Source organism: Corvus brachyrhynchos, unplaced genomic scaffold, assembly GCF_000691975.1.
Source record: "Corvus brachyrhynchos isolate BGI_N302 unplaced genomic scaffold, ASM69197v1 scaffold18, whole genome shotgun sequence".
Lineage (NCBI taxonomy): Eukaryota > Metazoa > Chordata > Aves > Passeriformes > Corvidae > Corvus > Corvus brachyrhynchos.
The window spans coordinates 5,670,838-5,692,338 of NW_008246064.1; the positions used below are offsets into that span (position 1 = coordinate 5,670,838).

The window sequence follows — 21,501 nt, forward strand, 5'->3', positions numbered from 1 at the left end:
GGATGTTAATTGTTTCTAGTTGCTAAAGACCTGGAGTAGCTTGCAGCCACTAACACCGTGTAGAAATTTTTAGGCTTTATGTGGAAACTCCTTTGCGTTTTTTCTTGCCCCTTCGTTTTTGCTCTTGATCCTTTACTTGTTAAAATAGATATTATATGTATATTGAAAGAAATGACCAATGCTTTGTACCATCTGCTGTCTGTTTGTAATGCATTTCATCAGTGCAGGCTTGCTTTGGTGTAGTATTTGTCTTTTATCACACACTATTACCTGTGAGGAGATGAGTGGTTTGTTCAAGGCCTGAAAAGGAATTGTATCATGACTGTAACACGGGTTCTCAGCTGTGGTTTGTACTTGTGACACGGTACTATTTTTTTTTTTTTCCTGTATTTGAGGATATTAAAGAAATATGTAAAGTCTTAAGGCCCTCTTTGGTCATGGTAACTGAAGAGTAAAATCTGCATGGCCCTGTTTTTACCAAAGGGTGGAATGTGACCTGCTTATCCTTTGTCATAGCTGGTCAACAAGATGGAAGAAGTAAGAGCTGAGTTTTCAGATTTGATAGTTCAAAATAACACTAGCAAAATTTGTAAGCTGAAGTTGTCTGAAAAATAAATTAACACCTAAAATATTTACCACTTCTGAGTTTTCTTCTCAGCAGGATGATACTTGAAAGCATAACCCAGAAAATGTGGACATGGCATGTGATACATGTTTCATCTTCACTTTAAGAAGTAGAGAGAATTGAAAGTATTTTTTTTCTTCATGTTTCTGCATCTAAGTGCATCTAATGACCTCGTGCTCATTTTTTTTTTCCCCTAGGTATACGAAGCTTGGCTATGCAGGAAATACAGAACCTCAGTTTATTATCCCATCATGTGAGTTGATTTTTCTGTCCCTCCAAATTGTAATACACACTGCTGTCACTGAGCACTTCCAGGATTAAATGACGTGCTTCCAGCTCCTAACTCAGCTGTCGTAGTCCCTTGTCCATCTGGGAAGTGATACTCATCGTGTTAGCATCCTTGGCTAGAGTGTAGCTAAACAGAGCTCCTTGTTTGCAGTTAGCTTGGACTGTTGCTCATTAAACCAGCTCTTGGTTGCTATGACAAAGATGAAGAGAACTCCAGTCCAATTTCCTTTTTATCTCCATTATTTTTCTGCCCAGACTCTTGAGTAGACAGAATGCAATTTACCTCCTGTCTACCTGACACCATGGTTACAGCCTGGATAATCTGGGGAAGGCTTCCAATCAAATTAAGTACTAAAGTGCAGGTGGTGTCTGCCTTATTTACATTGTCTGGGACTGTAGACAGTGTAATATTCAAAAAAGTTGTTCCTATTAGAAAATGTTCCTTTTGAGTGTGTATTTACCAATTAAAATGTTCTTGCACATTTACCATGCTTTTGTTGAACAGATTTACTCTTTAATTTTTTTTGTGTGTTAAACTTGTTTAAAATGTTATACTTTTCTGGTGTTCTTGATTTTAATTGACTTCTTAATAGTTTCTCTGAAATGCTATATATATTTAGAAATAGTAGCACTGACTATGTATTTATATCTATAATGGCATGTTACATCCATTTGTGTTAAACACTGCTTTTTACTTTTTGTAAACTTTGCCAATTAACTACTTATTAATGCATCTAGACTACCTTGTAGCTACTCAGGGTAGAAAGCATAAAGATAAGGAAATTATAAAGGTAATTGGTGGCTGAAGAAGTGAAGAGGACACGTGTTCTTCACCAGCTGTAGCTGCAGTACAGTCTCACTATTTTAAGGATTGTAAAATTCCAAACCTAAACTACTGGTAAAGATTTAAATGTCTTATGTTAAAGAAGTGGGATAGTAGGGATTTCTTGTGAATTTTCTATAAATCCTGTTTTATACAGCTGTAAACCTGTTGGGGTGTAGATGTTTTTCCAAAAGAATCGTTTGCCTGTGAGTCATTTTTTGGTGCTAGTAGTATTTGTGGATGATGCATGCCTACTCTGCATTTTCTGCTGTATGTTATTTAGATCCTGATTATGACATATTTAAAAAAAACTATATAAATAAGGTTACATTTTAGCAGTACTTCATTCCATTTTTATTTTTAGCTTGCCCCAGATTTGATTTTTGCTGTCTCATCTTCTTGCCTACAGCAGCCATCATCTAATAATTTTAGTGGTAGTTGCAGGCTGCTAATGGGAAGCGCAAGTGTCTCCAAAGATTTCTCTGTAGCACTGCAAATTGATTTCTCCCCTCCCTCTTTCCGTTTTCTCACCAACCAGGATAATGACTCCAATACTTACTTTTGAATACACAGTTTATTTTCTTCTTCTCCTGTGCTCTTCCCCTTTATTCTAGAGTTAAAACTCAGTAAATTGTGTTGCTTACTGGAATGCTGCACTCTGCTGAAGTCTGTAACAGAAGGCATTTTCAGTATTTTCTGTGAATTACTATTTGCATTAATGAGGGATGGGTGACCAGAATCCTGTAGGATAGAGTAAGAATGAACTCGGCTATATTGTCTTGTCAGTAGATCCCTTACATGTACTTTTTATATCCCAGTTTTTATTTCTGGAAAAAAATCCTTAAGTAAAAAATATTCATCACTTGGCATTTAGCTGTTTAAATTTTTTTGGTTTTATTTGTTTTTTGGGTTTATTTTAAGGTATTGCAATCCGAGAGTCAGCCAAAGTGGGGGACCAGGCTCAGAGGAGAGTAATGAAAGGTGTTGATGATCTGGACTTTTTCATAGGAGATGAAGCCATAGATAAACCTACCTATGCTACAAAGGTGAGCATTCAGGAGACTTAGACAGCTTTTCCCAAGTCTCACATTTTCATGATAAAATGTTCTAGGACTTTTGGATAGCCCTTCAAAACACGTTTGCTTTTTTTATAAAGTATTTTTATTGATTTTTAAAAACTGCATGATTTGGTTCATGGCTTTACCCTTTTTTAGATATCTGTTTTACTAGTGCTGTCTTGTGTGGTTGGTGTTTGTGTAAATATTCATTGATATAGTGCAGCTGTTCAGTTTTCAAAATTCTGAGCTATTAAAATAGTGATATACACTGAATATTTAAATTCTTGCTAAAAGTGTACCCTTTTAACATACGAACTGGGAAATGTGTTGGATACTTTTGCTTCAGGGAATGTCACAATTGTTTTGTGAAGGGCTGTCTTCAGTGCTGCTGTTCTGTGAATCATATTTTCCATACCCTAGTAAAGGACTTCCTGTACTTACAAAGCGTTACTGGCTTATGAACTATGTGGAAAAAATAATATTTTATACATCCTTCTGTGTTACTTAAATGTCAGCTGTGTTCTTAATATTGAACTAAAGGTAAACATCATCCCTGCCAGAAATTTTTGTTGAAAAATATATAGCCTATATGGTCTTTATTTCTTTTTATAATATGGAAAGGCATACTGAAGCCAAGTACAATTCTCAACTTTATAAATAATAAAATTTATACAAAAAGACCTTAAAACACAGTTCTGCAACAGACTTACAGGAATAGTCTGGATTCTGGCTGCTAGTCCTGCAAGGTAGAATTTGGCTTGGAGGTATGTGGGAGCAGGAGCTAACTTTGAATTGTGCCTCTAAATTAAAGTCAGGATGGAGGGTTTGATAAGATACATGTGAGATGAGGTGTTGGACTGTTCCTGGGTTTATTTGTCCTTGCATGATCCAGTGTTGACAAGTTTTCCTGTTGCAGTGGCCTATCCGACATGGTATTGTTGAAGACTGGGATCTCATGGAGAGGTTCATGGAGCAGGTCATTTTTAAGTACCTTCGAGCTGAGCCTGAGGATCACTATTTTTTAATGGTGAGTTAATGAGATCTGGTAAGGAAAGTTTTTAAGAGGAAAACCAAATGCCATTCCAAGCACAAGTAGCTCTGCTGGAGGATTTTTCTCTGTATGTCTTATTTCAGCTGTGAGAGGGTTTGGGGTGGGAGGAGAAAACTAATCTTTAAAGCTGCATTATAACTACATTCTGTTAATTTTGTGATGCAGGCTACTGCAGGTCAGCTGCTGCTTTTGAAAAGCTTCAAACACTGTCTAAATTCTGTTTGAAATTTTCTATTTTGAGTGCACTGAGGACTTTAAAAGTTTGATTACCATACCAAGCTAATCAAGGCAGGATCCTATTGAGGTGCTTTTCCAAAACTCTTTGTTTTTGCAGACAGAGCCTCCACTGAACACACCAGAAAACAGAGAATATCTTGCAGAAATCATGTTTGAATCATTTAATATCCCAGGACTTTACATTGCTGTGCAGGTGAACAAAGTGAATGTGTTCTTCTAAAGTACAATATAACTGCAGTGTTCTGGCCTTTTGTAGGCATGTGTCTAAAATGTTTGAAACAGTATTTTTTGAGAGTGTAAACTAGCACACTCTGCCTGCTTCTAAATATAAACACTGTGTGCTGTAGGCAGTGTTGGCCTTAGCTGCCTCCTGGACGTCACGGCAGGTCGGGGAGCGGACTCTGACTGGAATTGTCATCGATAGTGGTGATGGAGTGACCCACGTAATCCCCGTGGTGAGTAGTAGGATGCACTTTGAAATCAGCAGTGGTTTGTACAAGGACATGGTTTGTTTATGACAGATTGAAATAAGAGGTGTCAAATGAAACCTTATTTTACAATTTTTTGTGGTGGTTGGGACTTTTTTCCTTGAAAAAGTATGTATTTCGTTATGTGAACTTTATTATATAATAATTTAGCTTGCAGACTACAGGAAGGTCACAGTAAGGAACCATCAAACCATCTTTTAAAAGGCTATTTCTGTGTAAAACCCTACTTTCTATTGCTGTGATGCCTCAATTCTCTTTAGTATCAATAATTTTCATGGGTTTATGTCTCCTGCATGCCACCAGTGTCTGACAAGAAACATCCTAACTTTTTTTACATCCTGTATTTTGGTTGTTTAATATATCTGGTAATGTGTGCTTTTTATATGATGTATTGTATATTGTTGTTTCCACTCTGCTTGTGTGGAAACAACTATAAACTTGTATAAATACCTGTTCAGGTACATGGTTGATCTCATCAGTTTAATTATGTGAGGATGTTAAAAATACAGAGCTATCTGTGCATACTGACATCTGTTGATGTAGTTTTGTGTGGTTTTGAACCATACAGTGTCCTTGAATGATCAGGTATTTTGGAAATGAAGATTTGATTCCCTTTAACTTCATCTTGCATTGGTGTTAGCCTGGTCTTCTCAGTATTTTTATTGCATGGGCAGTGCTGTGAACAAACAGCATTTACTGTGTGAAACTCTGAAAAGTGTGAAAAAAGGAAGGGGTGAAATAATGTGGCTCAGCAATACCAGTGTTTTGAGTAAATGCATCCTAAAAAAAAAATTTGGCAAGTAGTTTTTTTAATTTTTGTTCTGCTTGTTGTTAGATACTACTTAATTTATTTTTTCGTGTCTGAGAAACTTAATAAATTTTATATGTTTTTCTACTCATTTTTCACTCTCAAAGAGAACACAGGTAGTCTGTTTATTATGTTTGCTTTTCTGATGATGCCTTAAAGGAATCATCTTATCTGACTAATCTGTACAAGACCATTTATCACTTGTGTATCTACTGGATAGTCCTTACCTGTTTCTATGTGGTAATCAAGGTCTTTAAATAAAAATGATCCCCACTTTGCAGTAGGGGTGCACATTTTTAGAGTGATTTTACAGTTTAAAGATTTTACTTTTAATAGAAAATCAGAGTATTATAAAAATGAATGTTAGTTATTGATACACAGTAAGTTTTCCCCTTAAATACGTTTTTTCTTCTCCTCCTACATAGGCAGAAGGCTATGTAATTGGAAGTTGCATCAAACATATTCCTATTGCAGGTAGAGATATTACTTACTTTATTCAACAGCTTCTAAGGGAAAGGGAGGTAGGAATTCCTCCTGAACAATCTCTGGAGACAGCAAAAGCCATAAAGGTACACCCTCCTTTATCTCTTAATACATATATAATAAATCTCCGTGAACTAATTTTTTGGCTCTAGCAAGTTGCCAGTGGCTCTCTTAAAAAAGCAAATGTAGGCAGTGTATTATAATTACACCAGCTTCTGGTGGTTTATCCAATCAAGTGGTGGGGGTAAGAGGAAGAGGAAGAAAATATTCATGCTAGACTGTTTGGAGTATGTTCTGCAGATGAAATCAGCATTTAAACTTAGGAGTTGTTTAAAATTTGCTTTGTAATAGAATTTTTAAAAAGTAGAGTGATTGTGTGGGTCTGATCTTGCAGTGAAAGCTTGCCCTTGAACTTCTTTATTGTCCCAGACCTGCTGTTGGTGATGTTTTCATTTTGGGAGAGGCAAATGTAGCTGAGTCAGCATGTGCAGCCCTTTGGAAGCAAATGGGGCTTGTGCTTTGTCTTGTGGGGTTGAGGCTTCAGTAGTCATGTCGGTGAGAAAGTCCCTCGAGTAGCTCCATCTGTAAAAATGCCCACAGTTTCGTTTTTTGATTGTGTTGCACTTTAATTCACCAGTGTACTAATTATTTCAGCTCTTTTTAATCCATGGTGTTTCTTAACAGGAGAAATACTGTTACATTTGCCCTGACATAGTGAAGGAATTTGCCAAGTACGACGGAGACTCTCGCAAGTGGATCAAACAGTACACGGGCATCAACGCCATCAACAAAACCAAGTTTGTTATCGATGTGGGTTACGAGAGGTTCCTCGGACCCGAAATCTTCTTTCATCCCGAGGTAAGAACAGGGAATAGCTGTGCTAAGTTGTGCCATTCCCGGTGCCTGGGCGCCATCCCGTGGCAGTGAGGGGCCAGTGAGTCTCCTGAACAAGGTGCGCTCACAGGTGACTTCAGCACAGCAGAGAAGTGTTTTTCTGATGTCCAGGCTGATGTTTAAAACATCTTGTTCTGTTCCTTTAAATGCAATCTGAACTTGAGAAGAAGTTGTTTGAATTCACAGTTTTTATGTAGTATTTTCCTCTTTCTTTCAGTGTCAGTTTAAACAAGTCTTCCTTTATACTTTGCTGCCAATCCCTTTGGGCACTACTCAGCATTGCGTTGATGATATTTTAAATATTGGATGCAGACTTTTGATACTGAATCAGTTTACAATGCATGGATGATAAATTTATTCTTGAAGGAAGTCCATTGAAATCTCTGTTGGTGTGGTCATAAGTAGGATGTACAATTTTGGGAAAGATTACTGTACCTCATCTGTCTGATTTTTGGTAGTTCAGTTTGAGTGAGTTTCAGGATATTGTGGAGAGGAAGGAGTCAAGTTTTAATACAGTCCTCTCCATTCCTGCACACTTGATTGAATTGATGCAGGCACTCATAGTCTGTAATACTGTTAAAAACTTCTATTGAAATCTACATTAACACTGGTGAGGTTTCCCTTTTCCTACCCTCCTCCTATTTAAGAATATTAAAAAACTTCTCTCTGTCACCTTTTGTCTAAATTCCTGCTTTAATCTTCTGTGGTCAGTTTGTAGCCATCTGATCTCTTGCCAATATTTAATCTCTGGGTTAAATAGTTTTTCTTCCCTGCTGTTTACCCGTGTGATTTAACAGAGAAGCATTGAATCCCATGTCAGACATCATTTTAAGAGCTCCTCTTTCCATAAGTCTCTGAAAAGACTGTTGGGAACAGGATGAAGGACCAATTTCCATGTATTTCATTTCTTGATAGTTTCTTTACTCTGTATTGAAAAAAACACCTGAACCTGAACTGACTTCCTAGACAAGAAAAACATAGTAGATGATGTGTACAGCATCCAAAGAGAATTTCTTGTTGTGTTTCATTAACTCCTCACTTGAAAGGGTATCAGCTTAGCTAAGTAAAAGCTGCCTTCAGTAAAGCTATCTTGTAATGTTTTCCTATTTTCAGTTTACAGAATTTGTCCTGAAGTCTTTACTACTCCTGAAGTTAGGTCTTGGGGTTTGTGGTTATCCAGATTATTTCTCCACTTTTTAAATTAGGTATTTTATTTGCCATTCTCCAGCCATATTGTATTAGCTAGTAGACTGCAATTTTACATTCAGTTCTCTTGCTCCTGTTCTGGGACGATGTTATACCCTGCCTCTCACTTCTACTTATTTCTTTTTCCCTTCTGTTTTATCAATATCTTTGTGGAGAACTCAGGAGTTTTCAGGCTGTAGCTCATTCAGATGAAAACTCTGTGTGCAGCAGCACGGCTGCTTGCTTCTCTTTTGGTTTATGTGGCTTCATGGTTTTGCTTCTTGCATGATTAATTCTTACTGTGGAGGTTAGCTTGAATTCTTGGGGAGTGCCCCATCATCCTTAGGGCTTCTGAGCTCCAAGCCAACTTCCTTTGCTAATTTTCTCTCAGTTCAGTGTATCCTTGTTATGTTTGACTGTTGTTATTTGTTCATCCAGGTAGATACCTCATCTTGCTTTGAATGTAAATCCCATGTACTTCTACCCCTTTGGAAAAGCTTATAATATATCCAGAATAATACATTATTATATACTGGTAATTAATTTAATTTTTCAGAGTTTAATCTCTGAAAGGAAAAAAATGTGGGCTATTATCAGTTCTTTTCTTTAAAGCTTATGTTAAGTTTTAAGTGGAAAAATGCCACTAAAATGTTTTTTAGCATTAGCAACTCTTGACTCTCTAGTATTCATAAATGCAGAAATTCACATTAGCACTCTATTGATGTTTGCATTGTCATTGGTGGGGGCTTTCACTCAAAACTGTAGACTGTTTATGCTTTTTTGAACATTAGATACTTCCTGGGCTTGGGGAAAAAAAAATCTAACTTTTTGGTGGGAATTTTAACTGGAGTATTTTAGAAGCATTAATTTATTTTTTTTTTTTTTTTACAGGGAAACATTCTGATTTGCACACTGATATTTTTTATCTCACTTGAAAGGAAAGGCAGGACCACAGTGCATAGTAATAGTATGTTTAATATTGCAGGAGAGCTCAAACTCATGTCACAGGCAATAAAAGGCCCATAGTGCATAAACTCTAAACAGTGAATTTCTGACCAAGAAAGAGAATCTGAGTTTCTCAGCAGAAAAAGAAATTCTCGTTTCCTTTGTAGAGAAGTGATTGTTTTAATGTAGAATAAGTGGTGAGCAAGACTTGAAACTCCCACTTGTCCCCTATTATAAAATCTCTCCACAGTCTTATTTCTGCCTTTTTTTCCCCCCTCTGTTCTTTGGATGAAAAATCTAATGCCTGTTCTGTTTCATTTTAGTTTGCTAACCCTGATTTCATGGAATCCATTTCGGATGTAGTTGATGAAGTTATACAGAACTGTCCCATTGATGTCCGGCGTCCATTATATAAGGTATGGCCTTTCTCTGGCAAGATTCATGTTATTTATTTAAAGACTAAATACCAGCATCATGATCAGAAACCTATACATGGATACCACATCCTCCATGATGAGAAATGTGAACTTTGTAGAGAAATTAAATGAAGTGCCACTTCTGAATGCCACTAAATATTTGCTGGTTTTTAGTTTTGAAAGAAAATTATCTGTAAAGGCTTGATACATATATAAGTATTGTCCCTGAGGAACTGAGGTACAGGGATGTTATTTGTATCTGACATTTGTAATGTGAATTCTTGTGCATTGACCACTTTGGTTTGCCCATTTTAAGGGTTATACTGTGATCTTACCCCTCTCACTCCCCTCCTTCCCCTGCTTTATTAAGTAGTGATTTCAAATTGGTTTTTTTCATAGCCTTGTCTTTTACCTGCCCATTGTCTGCAGTTTTAGTCGGTGTTGAATCACTTATAATGTACATGAAAACTGAAAATATTTCAGGAGACAACAGTTAGGCCACCTTAAACCTGCCTAGGCTGTAGTCCAGAGGTACTTGCAGTCCCTGATTTTTAAGGAGTGAAAAGTAAGGTACTGACATGCATAGTCCATGTCAAGCTCTGTATTGGCAGCACATCCCATGGTTCCCAGTTTTCTGCTTGAGCAGGAGCAGTACCATTTTCGAAGTAACAGCATAAAGCAATAGCACACAGAGATTTGCCTGCTCATGTAAAAGGTGGTAGCGTTCCTCACCTGTTAGAATGAGCATTAACTTCCACCTAAGTCATGTCTCAGGGTAATTTGTAACTACTAAAATTTTGCAGTCCCTTCTCTTTGCCTGGTAAACACTCTCTGTAATCTAGAACAAGATGTAGCACTCCAGAGCAGATCTGTGGAGCAGGATAAAAGGGATAGTTAAACTACTTCACAGGCTCATTTGTGACTGTAGATGTCTTCAGTGGCTTCAAGCTTAGGTAGCAGAAGGCTTTAGAAGCCCCTTAATGTGTGGTTGTGTTTAGGGTCTGCTTTTTACCTGAAAGACCAAAGCTTCCTCACAGCAACAGCTTCTTTGCTTGATAGGGTAGGGCTTGGTACTGACTTAGAAAGTGGTGTTTAAAATTTGAGGTTGTTACTTTTGCCTCATCATAATCAGCAGACAAATAACTTTCCCTTGGCTTGGCACTGATTGAGACTTTGTTTTTCCTTTTTCTGTTTATCATTATACTTGATTAATTAAAATAATGTTTCACAATTGCCTGTTGAGTGTACTGAGAAATATCAGCAGCTATTAGTGGTGATAGTTGCTATCTTCTTTAAGCAAGGTCGCTTCAAAGGGACAAGCATCTCTTGTTCTCATTGTTTAAAACAGTGTATGGATGCAGAAATACTCCACTCGTACTTTCTCTCTGAGGTTTATCAGTTTCAGCACTTGCCCATGGTGCTGAGTGGTAGCCAGCCAAGGCCCTGTGCTTTGGAGCTGAGTTTCCATCAATGTATTTGGATTCTTCCTTAGTGTTCCTGCAGAAAATACCCAAGTACCTAATATCCTTCTTGCAGACTTTATGTGGTATGCAGCCTTTGAATCATTGTTCCACAACCCATCTTTTGACGTCCTATGGTATTTCTGAGTTTTATTGGCAATATGTCTGTTTCCTAATCTCATCAACATCTCTCTCACAAGGCCAGTTATCTTACCTCGTGTTTGGGCCAGCAGAACCTAGATAAGACTTCTGTAGCCAGATCTGTGACTCTTAAGGGGAGGAAAGCATCTAAGATTCATAAATGCTCATTGGTCAAAAGGAATGACAAAAGTCAGAGGCTCTGAAAGTTTTCTTAATAAATTACACACTTGGCATGGAAATTGGTCTGTTAGTTTCTGACCTACTATATAAGCACACAGCAGCGGGTTTTGGGTAAATGGGTTGATGCCTTGAGAGGCCTCCTAGAAACAGAGACTAGACAGGAGTAAAGGAATAAGGCAGGTATTTATTTGAAAGGCCTTCAAAGGTACCCCCTGAGGGCCAGAGGCCATTGCCAAGATGGACCCCGGGATGGATGACAGGTCACGAGTTCTTCACACTTTTATAGGTTTGGTTCATTTGCATATCAGGGTTAATTCTCCAATTCAAGCTTCGGTTTAATTATGTAATTTCCCTCAGCTTGCCCCCTTTAGAGGCTCTTTGGTTTATACTTTCTGGGCCTAGGACGGTCAGGGTTTCCTTGAAGAGCAGGCCCAGAGAGGCTTTGTTATGTCTACCTATCATGAGATAGCAGGCTACAAGAAACTAAAGAGTTACACACTAAGCAGTACAGAATTTGAAAAATACAAAAGTTAAAACCTAAGGCATCAGGGTGTAGCGTGAAAAGGAAAAGAGGAATTAAAGAGAGAAAGCAAAAGGGAGCACCAGTCCTGGTTTCAGCATCAATCCAGCTGCATCAGTCTGTCCAATGACATATCCAGGGTCTTGGGGGCACCCCCAAGGCTTGGGGTGGAGGTACCTTTTTATGGACAGGTTTCTCTGCCCCAAATAGGTTTCTTGCTTTCCATGTAAATTAGTTACCATGTGCAGTCTTTTCTTTCAAGCCTTTCTGAAAATGGGTTGGAGGGCTTTAGGGCCCTTCGGTGGTAGTAATCCCACCCTATAGTCCATGCCCACTTCCTCCCTCTTGTTCCTTGTACTGCGTTGTGGTTCTTTCTCATGGACAAATGCCCTATATCTGCCTTGCCCCTCTTCTCCAGCCAAATCCTTTTCTTCCTCACAGTGTGTTAATAGCATTAGTCCCTGTTGTTACCAGCAGTTCTTGTCTGTTATTACCAACAGACCTTGGTTGGCTGCACAGCCATCTGATTATTGGTGTTTGAGACATACACAGGAGCCCCTTACTTTCTGGGAATTGGGAGCTCAAAAGGATCTCAGTTTCGACTGCTGTTCACAGGATCAGTAGAGAGTGGGCTTTAATTATGGTAGTTTTCAATCCTGGCCACAATTTGAGTTGGTAAGTTTCTTTGAAAGTTCAATAACAGAAGTATTATTTCACTTGAGTTGTTACTCAGGCAAGGAAAGTAAGTTTGCAAGGCTGTTTGTTAAAAAACAGGTTCTCACTAAACACCTGGGAACAGACAGTGTTTCTCTTAAGCTCAAGAAGGACTTAGTCCAAGTGCAGTTTGTCAGGGTTGAGGCCTAATGAGCTTTCTCAGATCCCAGTGGGGGCTGGGGTGGGGGGGAGGTGCACCCCCAAAAATCCATCCCACAGCTGAAGTCAACTTCTGTGTGGTTCCACAAGATCCCATAACCTGCGGCCATTCAATACCAAGCATGTTTAAGTATTCATGATTCAGATCATGCTGAATCAAATGACAACATCCTTAACCTTTCAAGCCAACTTCTCAAGTTGAAAACACTGCATGAGGTGGGGACTGTAGGATGCTGGCCAGTGTGGTGTTATATTGTTGATGAATTATGCAGGTTTTCCACGGAAATGCAGGTGCACGGAGAGAGGGTTTTGACAATATTGGCTCTTTTCCTTAGAGAGGGTGACTTTTTAGCTGGGTGTGCAGCTGTTGTGGATTCTCTCAAAATGAGAACTTAGTGAAATAGTTGAGCCCATTGGTGCAATTAAGACTTGGACTGCACTTGTGTCAGTGTTCACTCAGCAGGTTAAACTGCTCAACTCACAAGAGCCCATCCTCAAAGACTGGAGAGGTCCAGGAGGTTAACAGGGTGGTAAAAACCCCCTGTTATCACTTCTGACTTCAGTTGCTGATAAATAGAAACACTTGGTGTGAGAGCAGCTCCAGCTGCACAGTGTGGTGGGTAGATGGCACTGTTCGACTGGCTTTGCTGATCTGTGCTCCAGCACCACAGAAATTCTCTGTTACTGACCCAGAGCAGAGTGGGGAGGCTCTGGGGGTTTGGGAAGGGTGGAGAGGCTACCAGTCCATGGCATCTGCTGGCAGCAGGACAGGTGCTTAACTCTGTCAGTGCAGCACAGGAGCACTGAGGAGAAGCCCTGCTTATTCCTATCACAGCTGTAAATAAATTTATAAGATTACTCCTCCTAGTTGGTTTAACAATGGCTCAGTGCATCTGCAAGGTTTTCTGGTTTCTTTTGAAATTGAGGCATATTTCTGCAGAATGGCACAACCATAAGTCATGCTGAAATCTCATGCTATTACTTGAAATGTGAAATGAATGTTAAAAATCATGATTTTAAGGAAAAAGAAATGGTTTCTTTATCATTAGAAGTAAATGTATTTGAAAAGTAATGTTTCTCACAATAAATTCACTTCTTTGTATTATATTTGTTGTTTGGTATGAACAGTATTTATTCTTATACTTTCCATACCATGTTGGCAAATAGTGCCCTGTTTTAACCAAATTAACAGAAACATGCAGGTTAATTGATTCACTTGCTAAGGAAGTGCTTGGCTTCAGCTTGCGAACCTTCCTGGTTTTGCCCATAATAATTTTTATTAACAGTCATATATTGATCTAATTACATGTGTCAGGTGGTCTGGTTGTGTCATGTTAACTTTTAATTCAGGCTGTCAGTTGGAAAGAAGGGAAAATGGGATGTGTTGTTCTTACTTGCCAGAAAAGCAGGGGATGCTTTTCAGCTTGGTGCTGCAAAGTCTGATGTGTCCAGCTGAGAGTGTGCTCACACCACAGTGCAGTGAGAAGATGCACAAACCAATTCAGCACCTTGTGTTTGGTAGTGCTGAGTTCTTCAGGAGCTAGTTTCACTCTTCGGGATTTTATGTGAGCTTGATTTAGTCAGAGATTTCTGTTGTACGAGCTGGGTTGCTTTGTTGGGTAATTTCATGTCTCTGCAGCGTTACATTGTACAGGCATAATACCAGAAATGGTACGAGGAGAAACTCAGTACCACAGAGTTCGCAAGAGAAGCAAAAGGTGCTGATGAGAAGGGGGAAATTTCTTGCCACCCGTCTGAGATGATCTCGATGACCTTAGAGGTCTTTTCCACCCTTAATGATTCTGTGATTGGCATCCACTCTCCTGGTCTACTTCCAGAAACAGGCCACTTTCATTTATTTGCTTGTTGCAGTGAACTTTTTCAGGTGTGTGGAAGGGCTTCATCCCTCTCTGTTAAGGGAACACATTATTTCAAAACAACTTAAATGTGCAGCCAGTTAGCTATAAAAGTGAAAACCAGCTGGAGGTTCTTTCCATCAGTAGGTATGATAATTGGTATTAGCTGAGAAACATGGGGGCTGCTCGGAGCTGTTAAACCAGCTGAAGTGTGTTTGAGCAGAGTAAGATCAGAAGAAGTCTTCTTTAAAGGAATCAGCTGGAAACAGATACTTAAAGCCTAACTTCTTTGATGTCTTTTTCTGGGAGGTCAGAGGATTCCCTGACAGGCTGAAAACCCAAACGTTTCTAGTAAGCTTTCTCCACAGTCATATTTAGCGTGCTTCATTTTTATGATTTTTTTAAGCAGTTACTGGAATTACTCAGATTTATTCTAGCGAATACATTTGGGAGGTGAGGTGGGTGGTGCTCCCTTGGTTGTTTTTTGGGGTTCGTTTCTGTTTTTTTTTAATGTGCCTATCTTTTCTCACTGTTACTGTATCCTTTGTAAGTGGTGGGTGTGGTATTTGAGGGGTGGGGAATGAATGTGGATTCTGCTTTCATTGTAAGTGAGGAGTACCTGGCTTCTGACCTTGCAGAAGTCTGACTTGCTGAGTTTAGAACTTATGGAAGGCTCTATATCAAAAGTCTTGACTAAAGAGTTAGCATGGATTTGGTCTGGCACTGACAAGAAGTCCGGGGAGCAGGGGGAACTGTAACTGTATAATTAACCATCTTCTAAAGGCAGTTGGTGTTGCCTAGTTACTTATATCCAGAATTTTGCTTAGCCTGGCTGGTCCAGATATGTGATAATGAGGTGACTCATCTGTTCAACATTTGTACCTTGGTGCTTCTGTTCTCCTTGGGCAGTGTTATTGTTGAACTGATTTCAGTGTGTAGAAGTACTTGAATAATCATAATTTGAAGAAGATGTAACTTCTTATCCTCTAACCCTGGAATGGTAACTGAGTAGAAGGATCCTCCCAATGATACTGTTAACTCTGTACTTGTATAAATTGGTCTTGCATGTATTTGAAAAATTATTCCTGGGATTATTTTGGAATCTATTCTTAGTGGTAGCATTGTCCACTTTATGGAGTATGCTTGAAGTTTAATTTGCTTTGAATAGAATTATTGCTTTCACATTCTTTGCCAGCTTCATTATCTCCAGGCAGTATTTTCTGATGGCATCTTTTTAATGGCTATTTCATCACTCAGGTTGGTTGTTGTCTTTTTTTGCCCATTAGCAATTTCCTTTTCCCAAGTGGAGTGCATGACCACTTTGATGCAGGGGAAGAGATGTTCTTATGTATGGGGGGAGTAGGGGGAATCCTCCCTCCTGCTTTAACTTTAGGACCAGCTGTGATTTCTGGCTCCTTTCCTCTTCTCTGTCCTCTTTTCCTTTTGGAAATGTTTCAGTAACGTTATGGGGACTTGTGCTTTTTTCTTTAAAGGACACCTGCCTTGTTATGCATTCTTTTATACTGTAGATAATCTGAAGCTGTGAAGAAATGAGTTTTTTCTACTGTAATGGTTTTTACGATGTGCAGGGATTTTTTTTTCTCATGAATAAACAAACAGCTTTCTCCTCCCTTTCCAAGGTACAAACAAGACTTCCCTGGTTATCTGTTGCTTAAAATCCAAGTACTTCTGCACCCTGCAAATGTGAACACTTATTATGCATGTCTTTGACTCTTCAGATCCATGTGCAGGCTGAAAACAGTGGGTCAGGGATTCTTTCTTCATGTGCACAGTCTTGGTCTGCAATGTCAAAAAATGTTACTGAGAGAGAATCCTTAGACCTGTGTGTGATGAACTCCTGATCCAAGTTCCTTGTAGACATGTGTCAGAGGCATGTGAGTGGTTTTAGAAAGTGCTAATTGGCACTTGGGGTTGTAGTTGCAGCACTGTGCAGAGGCACATGTGCAATTTAGTCATATGGAGTTCTTTTTTCTGATCATGAGTTGCATTTTTGCAGTGTTAACTTCTAGAGATCCTGTCTGATGTTATGCTTTAGGGGTCCTGTTCTGAATCCCCTGCCTTTGAAATGGCTTCTGCATTAGTCTGTGATGCTGCAAGGTTATCAGAATTAGGGATGGGAAGTCCTAAAATGCCTGTTTAGAATCGAAGTACAAGTCCAGCTAAGAAGCGTTTGATTCTGCTTGGAAAAGTAAGTAGTACCAGACAAGCAAGGGAAGAGGTATCATACCTTCCTCTGTTCTGCAGTTCTCTGTGAAGGTGTGGTGTCTTTTTGAAGAACTCTGGAAATTAAAAAAAAGATTCAGGTAATTTTGTAGCTATGTAATATGATGAGACTTGAGCCTTTTTATTGTCAAGGCTAAAACTGCATGCTGTGAACATTCTCAGGGAAACTTCTTGAAGTAGTGTCTTACTTCTGCTGCTCTGCACTTGTAGGGTAATAGTTCATGGTTCTAATGGAATCCTCTTTTGTAATAACCCATTCTACATAAATGTATTTAAAGGAGAAAAGTAGGGGAGCCATGAACCTCCTATGAATTGGGGGATGCTTAAGGTGTTCTGCCCTCCTTGTCAGCTTCTCAATGATGCTGAGATCCAAATAGTCACCTCTGCAGTGTTGGCTGGTGGGAAACTTGGTTGAAGACAGATTTACAGAATGTGTCTTTAATTTCTGCACAGAATGTGGTCCTCTCAGGAGGGTCCACAATGTTCAGGGACTTTGGACGACGACTGCAAAGGGATTTGAAGAGAGTGGTGGATGCAAGATTGCGGCTTAGTGAGGAACTCAGCGGTGGTCGGATAAAAGTAAGCAAGCGTTTCAAGTGTGTTAATTACATGACTAGTGACAGAAACTTAAGTTCAAAGTTTTCACCTCACTAGTGAAAACACATTGTAAAGTCAGTAGGATATGTTTATGTGTTGTTAAATGCGCTGGTAGCCTTGCAGTGTATGACATCTCTTTATAGGAATCTTAAAATTACTGTAAGCAGTTCTGGTTTTCCTTCTAGGAGATGTGTGAGCAGTAGGCAAGAGGGATTTGTGTCCTTCATCACAGTTACCATGAAGAGTTCTATGACTTGGTCTCCTAGGGGGAACATATCTGAGTAATAAGTGTGATAGTGATGTGAATGGAGGGTTGAAGGTGTCTGGTTCTGACCACGTTAAGTTTGAAAAACCAGCTAAATATGAACTTTTTTCCTTAGCCCAAACCAGTGGAAGTTCAAGTGATAACACATCACATGCAGCGTTATGCAGTTTGGTTTGGAGGTTCCATGCTGGCTTCAACAGTAAGTCTTTATCAAAGTTGTTCTTAATTTTTATTGCATTTTGAGTTCTGGGTGTATTTGATCTGACTACTAAGTTTTAAACTTTTTCATTGTGACAGCCTAAACTATGTCACATTCTGGAATCCTTACCCAAGTTTTATCTCAGTAAAATTTGGACAGGACAAATGGGAGCTTGAGTAAGGATATCATGAGTTGACATAATTCTGATGTATTTTTTTATATGATAGTTGCAATATAGTGCCTTTATTCCTGAAGTCAGCACTCGAGATCAGTTAGGACTTCAGGAATATAAAATCCAAATCAATGGTCTTAAATGCAAGACAGAAGCAAATACAGGAAAATGGGAGCAACTGCTGTCTGCCAAGTGGGAGTTCTTACTGCTGTGTTTACAAGCAGTCTTATGACCAGACAAACTTCTCTTGATTAGTTGTATTCATATCCTAATTTCTCATTTTATTATATTTCAAAATGTAATACTATGTCATAAAGCTGCAATCTACAGAAATGCTAAGATGTTACATATTTGTTGGTTTTTTCTACTTATGTTCTTATGCTTTTGGGGGGATTTGTTTTATGTTTTTATAGCCAGAGTTTTTCCAAGTGTGTCACACCAAGAAGGACTATGAAGAGTATGGCCCTAGTATTTGTCGTCACAATCCCGTTTTTGGAGTCATGTCATAATGTTCACCCAATGGAAGTAAGATCTCTGATAGATACTGTGCTGTTGAAGAAACTCATGCAGTGCAGAGGAAAGCAGCAGATACTGTAAATACTGAAGCAAGATGTGGTTAACTCTGAGGCATTTGGATCACCATGGTGCACTAAAGCACAGCTTACAGCCCCAAGTCATTTCAGTATGAGCCATTTCTCTGCTGACTACTCAGAGCCTTTCCTTCTTTCTTCCTAAATGTGAGGTAATTGAAAATAGGTAAGTCTCGGTTTAGGGGGTTGTGCAAATACTACTGAAACTGAATCTAGAAGAATAAGGCAGTGTTTTACTGCTTGTGGAAAGATTTAAACCTTTCCCACTTGTGCCCTGAGTTTGCAATCAAACCTTTAGCAATGGAGCACTAAATACCACATTGCCTTTAGGAGAGTTGGAATGGATACGGGTACCTACCCAAATGGAATAGATTGCAGGATTGGGACAGTACTTTGTAAATGTAGGTTTTCATACCATTTTGTATTTTATGACATTGCTAGGGTGAATTGATGCCTAGTTCTAAGCACGAACAGCTATCAATGTCATGGAGTGGTGTTATGCAGTTCCAGGTGTGAGGCATGTATTGGAGTTGTGCCCCCCCCCAATATTTTTGGGGGGAAAATAATAAGCCATTTATGATAGAAACTGATCTGTTCATGTTTGGATGATACAAAGTGATTTACAGTATTGTACGAAATTTATTATAGACACTGTTACTTTGTTTTGAATTTTCTGAAACTGTTTTTTAGGAGATAATGTTTTGTTTTGCTGTTGGTGAGTGGTGGATGACACATGGGCCTTGCACCAGTGAAATAAAAGCTGTTAACATCTTTATTAATGTTTGTGGTTGTCCTGATTTACTCCCCCACTTCATCTCATGAGGTTGGTTTGGCATTTATATGTCAGTGTCTGTGGGATCACATACACTGAATGTGAAGGGACCTCTGGAGATTTCTGGTCCAGACTCTTGTGTAGTGCAGGGCTCACTTCAAAATCACCTCTGTTTGCTCAGGGCCAGTCAAGTTTCTGTGCATGGAGGTTCCTGAACACCTGGGCATCCTGTTCCAGGGCTTAACTACCTTGTTGTGGGTGCATGTTTTTGTGTTATGGGCACAGCTTTTGTTCTATGGCTTAAATCTTAACAGAGTAGGAAATCCTGCTTCCTCTGTCCTTGCTGATACTTGTCCTACCTGTGTCAGCAGAGGTTTTGTACAGTTTGTGTAACCCAGTAAGAATTTTGTAAGACAAATCAATTTGATTTTAGCTGGCATGGAGGGATTGAGACGAACCAATTATTTGTTCAGCTTAAGTTAGAAATTAAACAAAATGAGACTGCAGGACTCAAGCCTGCTTCTGAATGCTTTTGAACTTAAAGCTCAGCACTCAGGGGAAAAGCATTGAAGCATAATTTGCTGAATCCTCTCACTAAGAAAGAAACGGATATTCTATTAAAATGTGTACTGTTGCAGCTTGTTCCAGTGGTACATCAGCTTGTCTGTGTTTAAAATCTACATTTCGAGTTTGTTACTGCACTGCTGCCTACTTAGGATTTTGGCCTGTACAGCAGAATCCAGAGCCAAGAGCAAAACGTGGCTGGAGTTGGGCTTTAGAGGAAGATTTCACACATTTGGTGCATTGAGAAAGTGGTTGCTGAGGCCCCAGCACACTCACGTGGTGCTACAAAATAGGGAATGCTGGGCAAGTAGCATGGGATGTTACACATGGCTTGCAAACAGCTCTAGCCAGGCATTAAGGTATCTTGAAATTTGCAGGAGGTGGGTAATCTTTTGCTAAAAACTTCTGACATAAGGCATGGGCATCCGTTTCATTTGGGGGGGAAAAAAAAGCTTGTAGAAAGTGAGCAAGACTTGCGTTGAAAACAAATGGGGAAATGGGCTCATGTTTACTCTTCATTAAAAATATAGATAGTAAGAATGTTAAGGATGTTTGAATGATCTGAAGATGAATTTCCCTATTCTTCAACTTTTTTGAAGCCTAAACTGCTTGCCACACTACAGACCATGTTGAGTCTAAAGCAGTCATTGTGCTGAAAAAAATCCAAGGTGAGATTTGTCAGGGGACCAATGCAAATGTGAGTTATCAGCCCCCCCCTTCCGTCTTTATGCTGTTGGGATAATTTGAGTTTGAGGGCAAGTAAGTTTGCCTTTTCAGTTACATTTTATGGATTTTTTGCAGATAGTTAGTGAAAAGCCACAAAGACACTGAAAATGATCCCCTTGTATTTTGGGTGCTGACGTAAGAAAGAAGCATGTGGTTTGGCTTTGAATCCTTTTGGACAGAGGAAGGAATTGAACTCAAGACTTGTAAACAAGGGCCAGCAGGTACCTAGTCCGCTTCCAGGCACTTACACACCAACAGTTCCTAGTGGGCTTCTGCACAGCATGATATATTTCATAAGGAGTGCTCTCTCTCTAAACATAATACATTCCTGGAACCTGGTGAGGGTAAAGGTTCGCTGCTCTTACAGCTGTTGTTGGAGGGGTTGTGATCCTTTTTTGTCCCTGGTGATCACAAGACACTTTTGTGAGATGATTGGAAGTGTTAACCTTCGCCCCACCACTGCTTTCCTGAGCACAATGATCTGTTAGTGCTTCACCATGCTTGGTGGAACTGCAAGTTCATGAATAGCACAGTGAACCTGGAACTTAAATTGATCTTGAGCTTTGCTGCTGCTTTCTAAATCAGTCTTGTGAAGTTGGTTCCTCGGGTTTGTTTGTTTGCTTTGGGTTTGTTTGGGTTTTTTAAATTGGCTTGTAGAATGCCTTGAATATCTCTTTAAAAGCTCTTCAAAGATCTCATCAACAGCATGGCTTCAGTGGAGGGACTGCATGGAGGCAGAGCACAGGTAAGCTAAACTGCAGGAAGTTCAGTATGATCTGCATAGCTGTAACTGGGGCTTTTGGCTCTGTTGAAGGTTTATGGTACTGTGTGCCCATTAGAAAAAGGGATTACCTTGCCCTCCCCCTCAGCCAGTTAGCAGATGATGTGTTCTATCTTTGATTAACTTTGGCTTGATTTGAGTCAGTGCTCTAGAACTGGAAGGTATTGTTTCTTGCTAACAATCTTTTGAGCCTTTCCCTTTTTTTTCAGTAGTATTTAAAAATACTTGAAGCTTTTATGAACCTGAAGAGCATTGTGCAT

At 39.3% G+C, this 21,501-nt stretch overlaps 1 protein-coding gene across 2 annotated transcripts; it reads left to right on the forward strand.

Annotated features, from left to right (window-relative positions):
- The first annotated feature begins 774 nt into the window (after nucleotides 1-774).
- Nucleotides 775-19,173, forward strand: ACTR3B (ARP3 actin related protein 3 homolog B). Of its 2 annotated transcripts, none has more exons than XM_017746773.1 (11): nucleotides 775-878; nucleotides 2,658-2,782; nucleotides 3,711-3,821; nucleotides 4,180-4,275; nucleotides 4,430-4,537; nucleotides 5,804-5,947; nucleotides 6,546-6,719; nucleotides 9,209-9,301; nucleotides 17,029-17,154; nucleotides 17,553-17,636; nucleotides 18,226-19,173. In XM_017746773.1, exons 1-11 carry the CDS (start codon nucleotides 791-793, stop codon nucleotides 18,403-18,405), a joined length of 1,329 nt encoding a protein of 442 aa, XP_017602262.1. In that variant the 5' UTR covers nucleotides 775-790; the 3' UTR covers nucleotides 18,406-19,173. The 2 variants fall into 2 exon arrangements, with proteins under 2 accessions (XP_017602262.1, XP_017602261.1); XM_017746772.1 differs by having other exon boundaries at nucleotides 776-878; nucleotides 18,222-19,173.
- The last annotated feature ends 2,328 nt before the right edge of the window (nucleotides 19,174-21,501 follow it).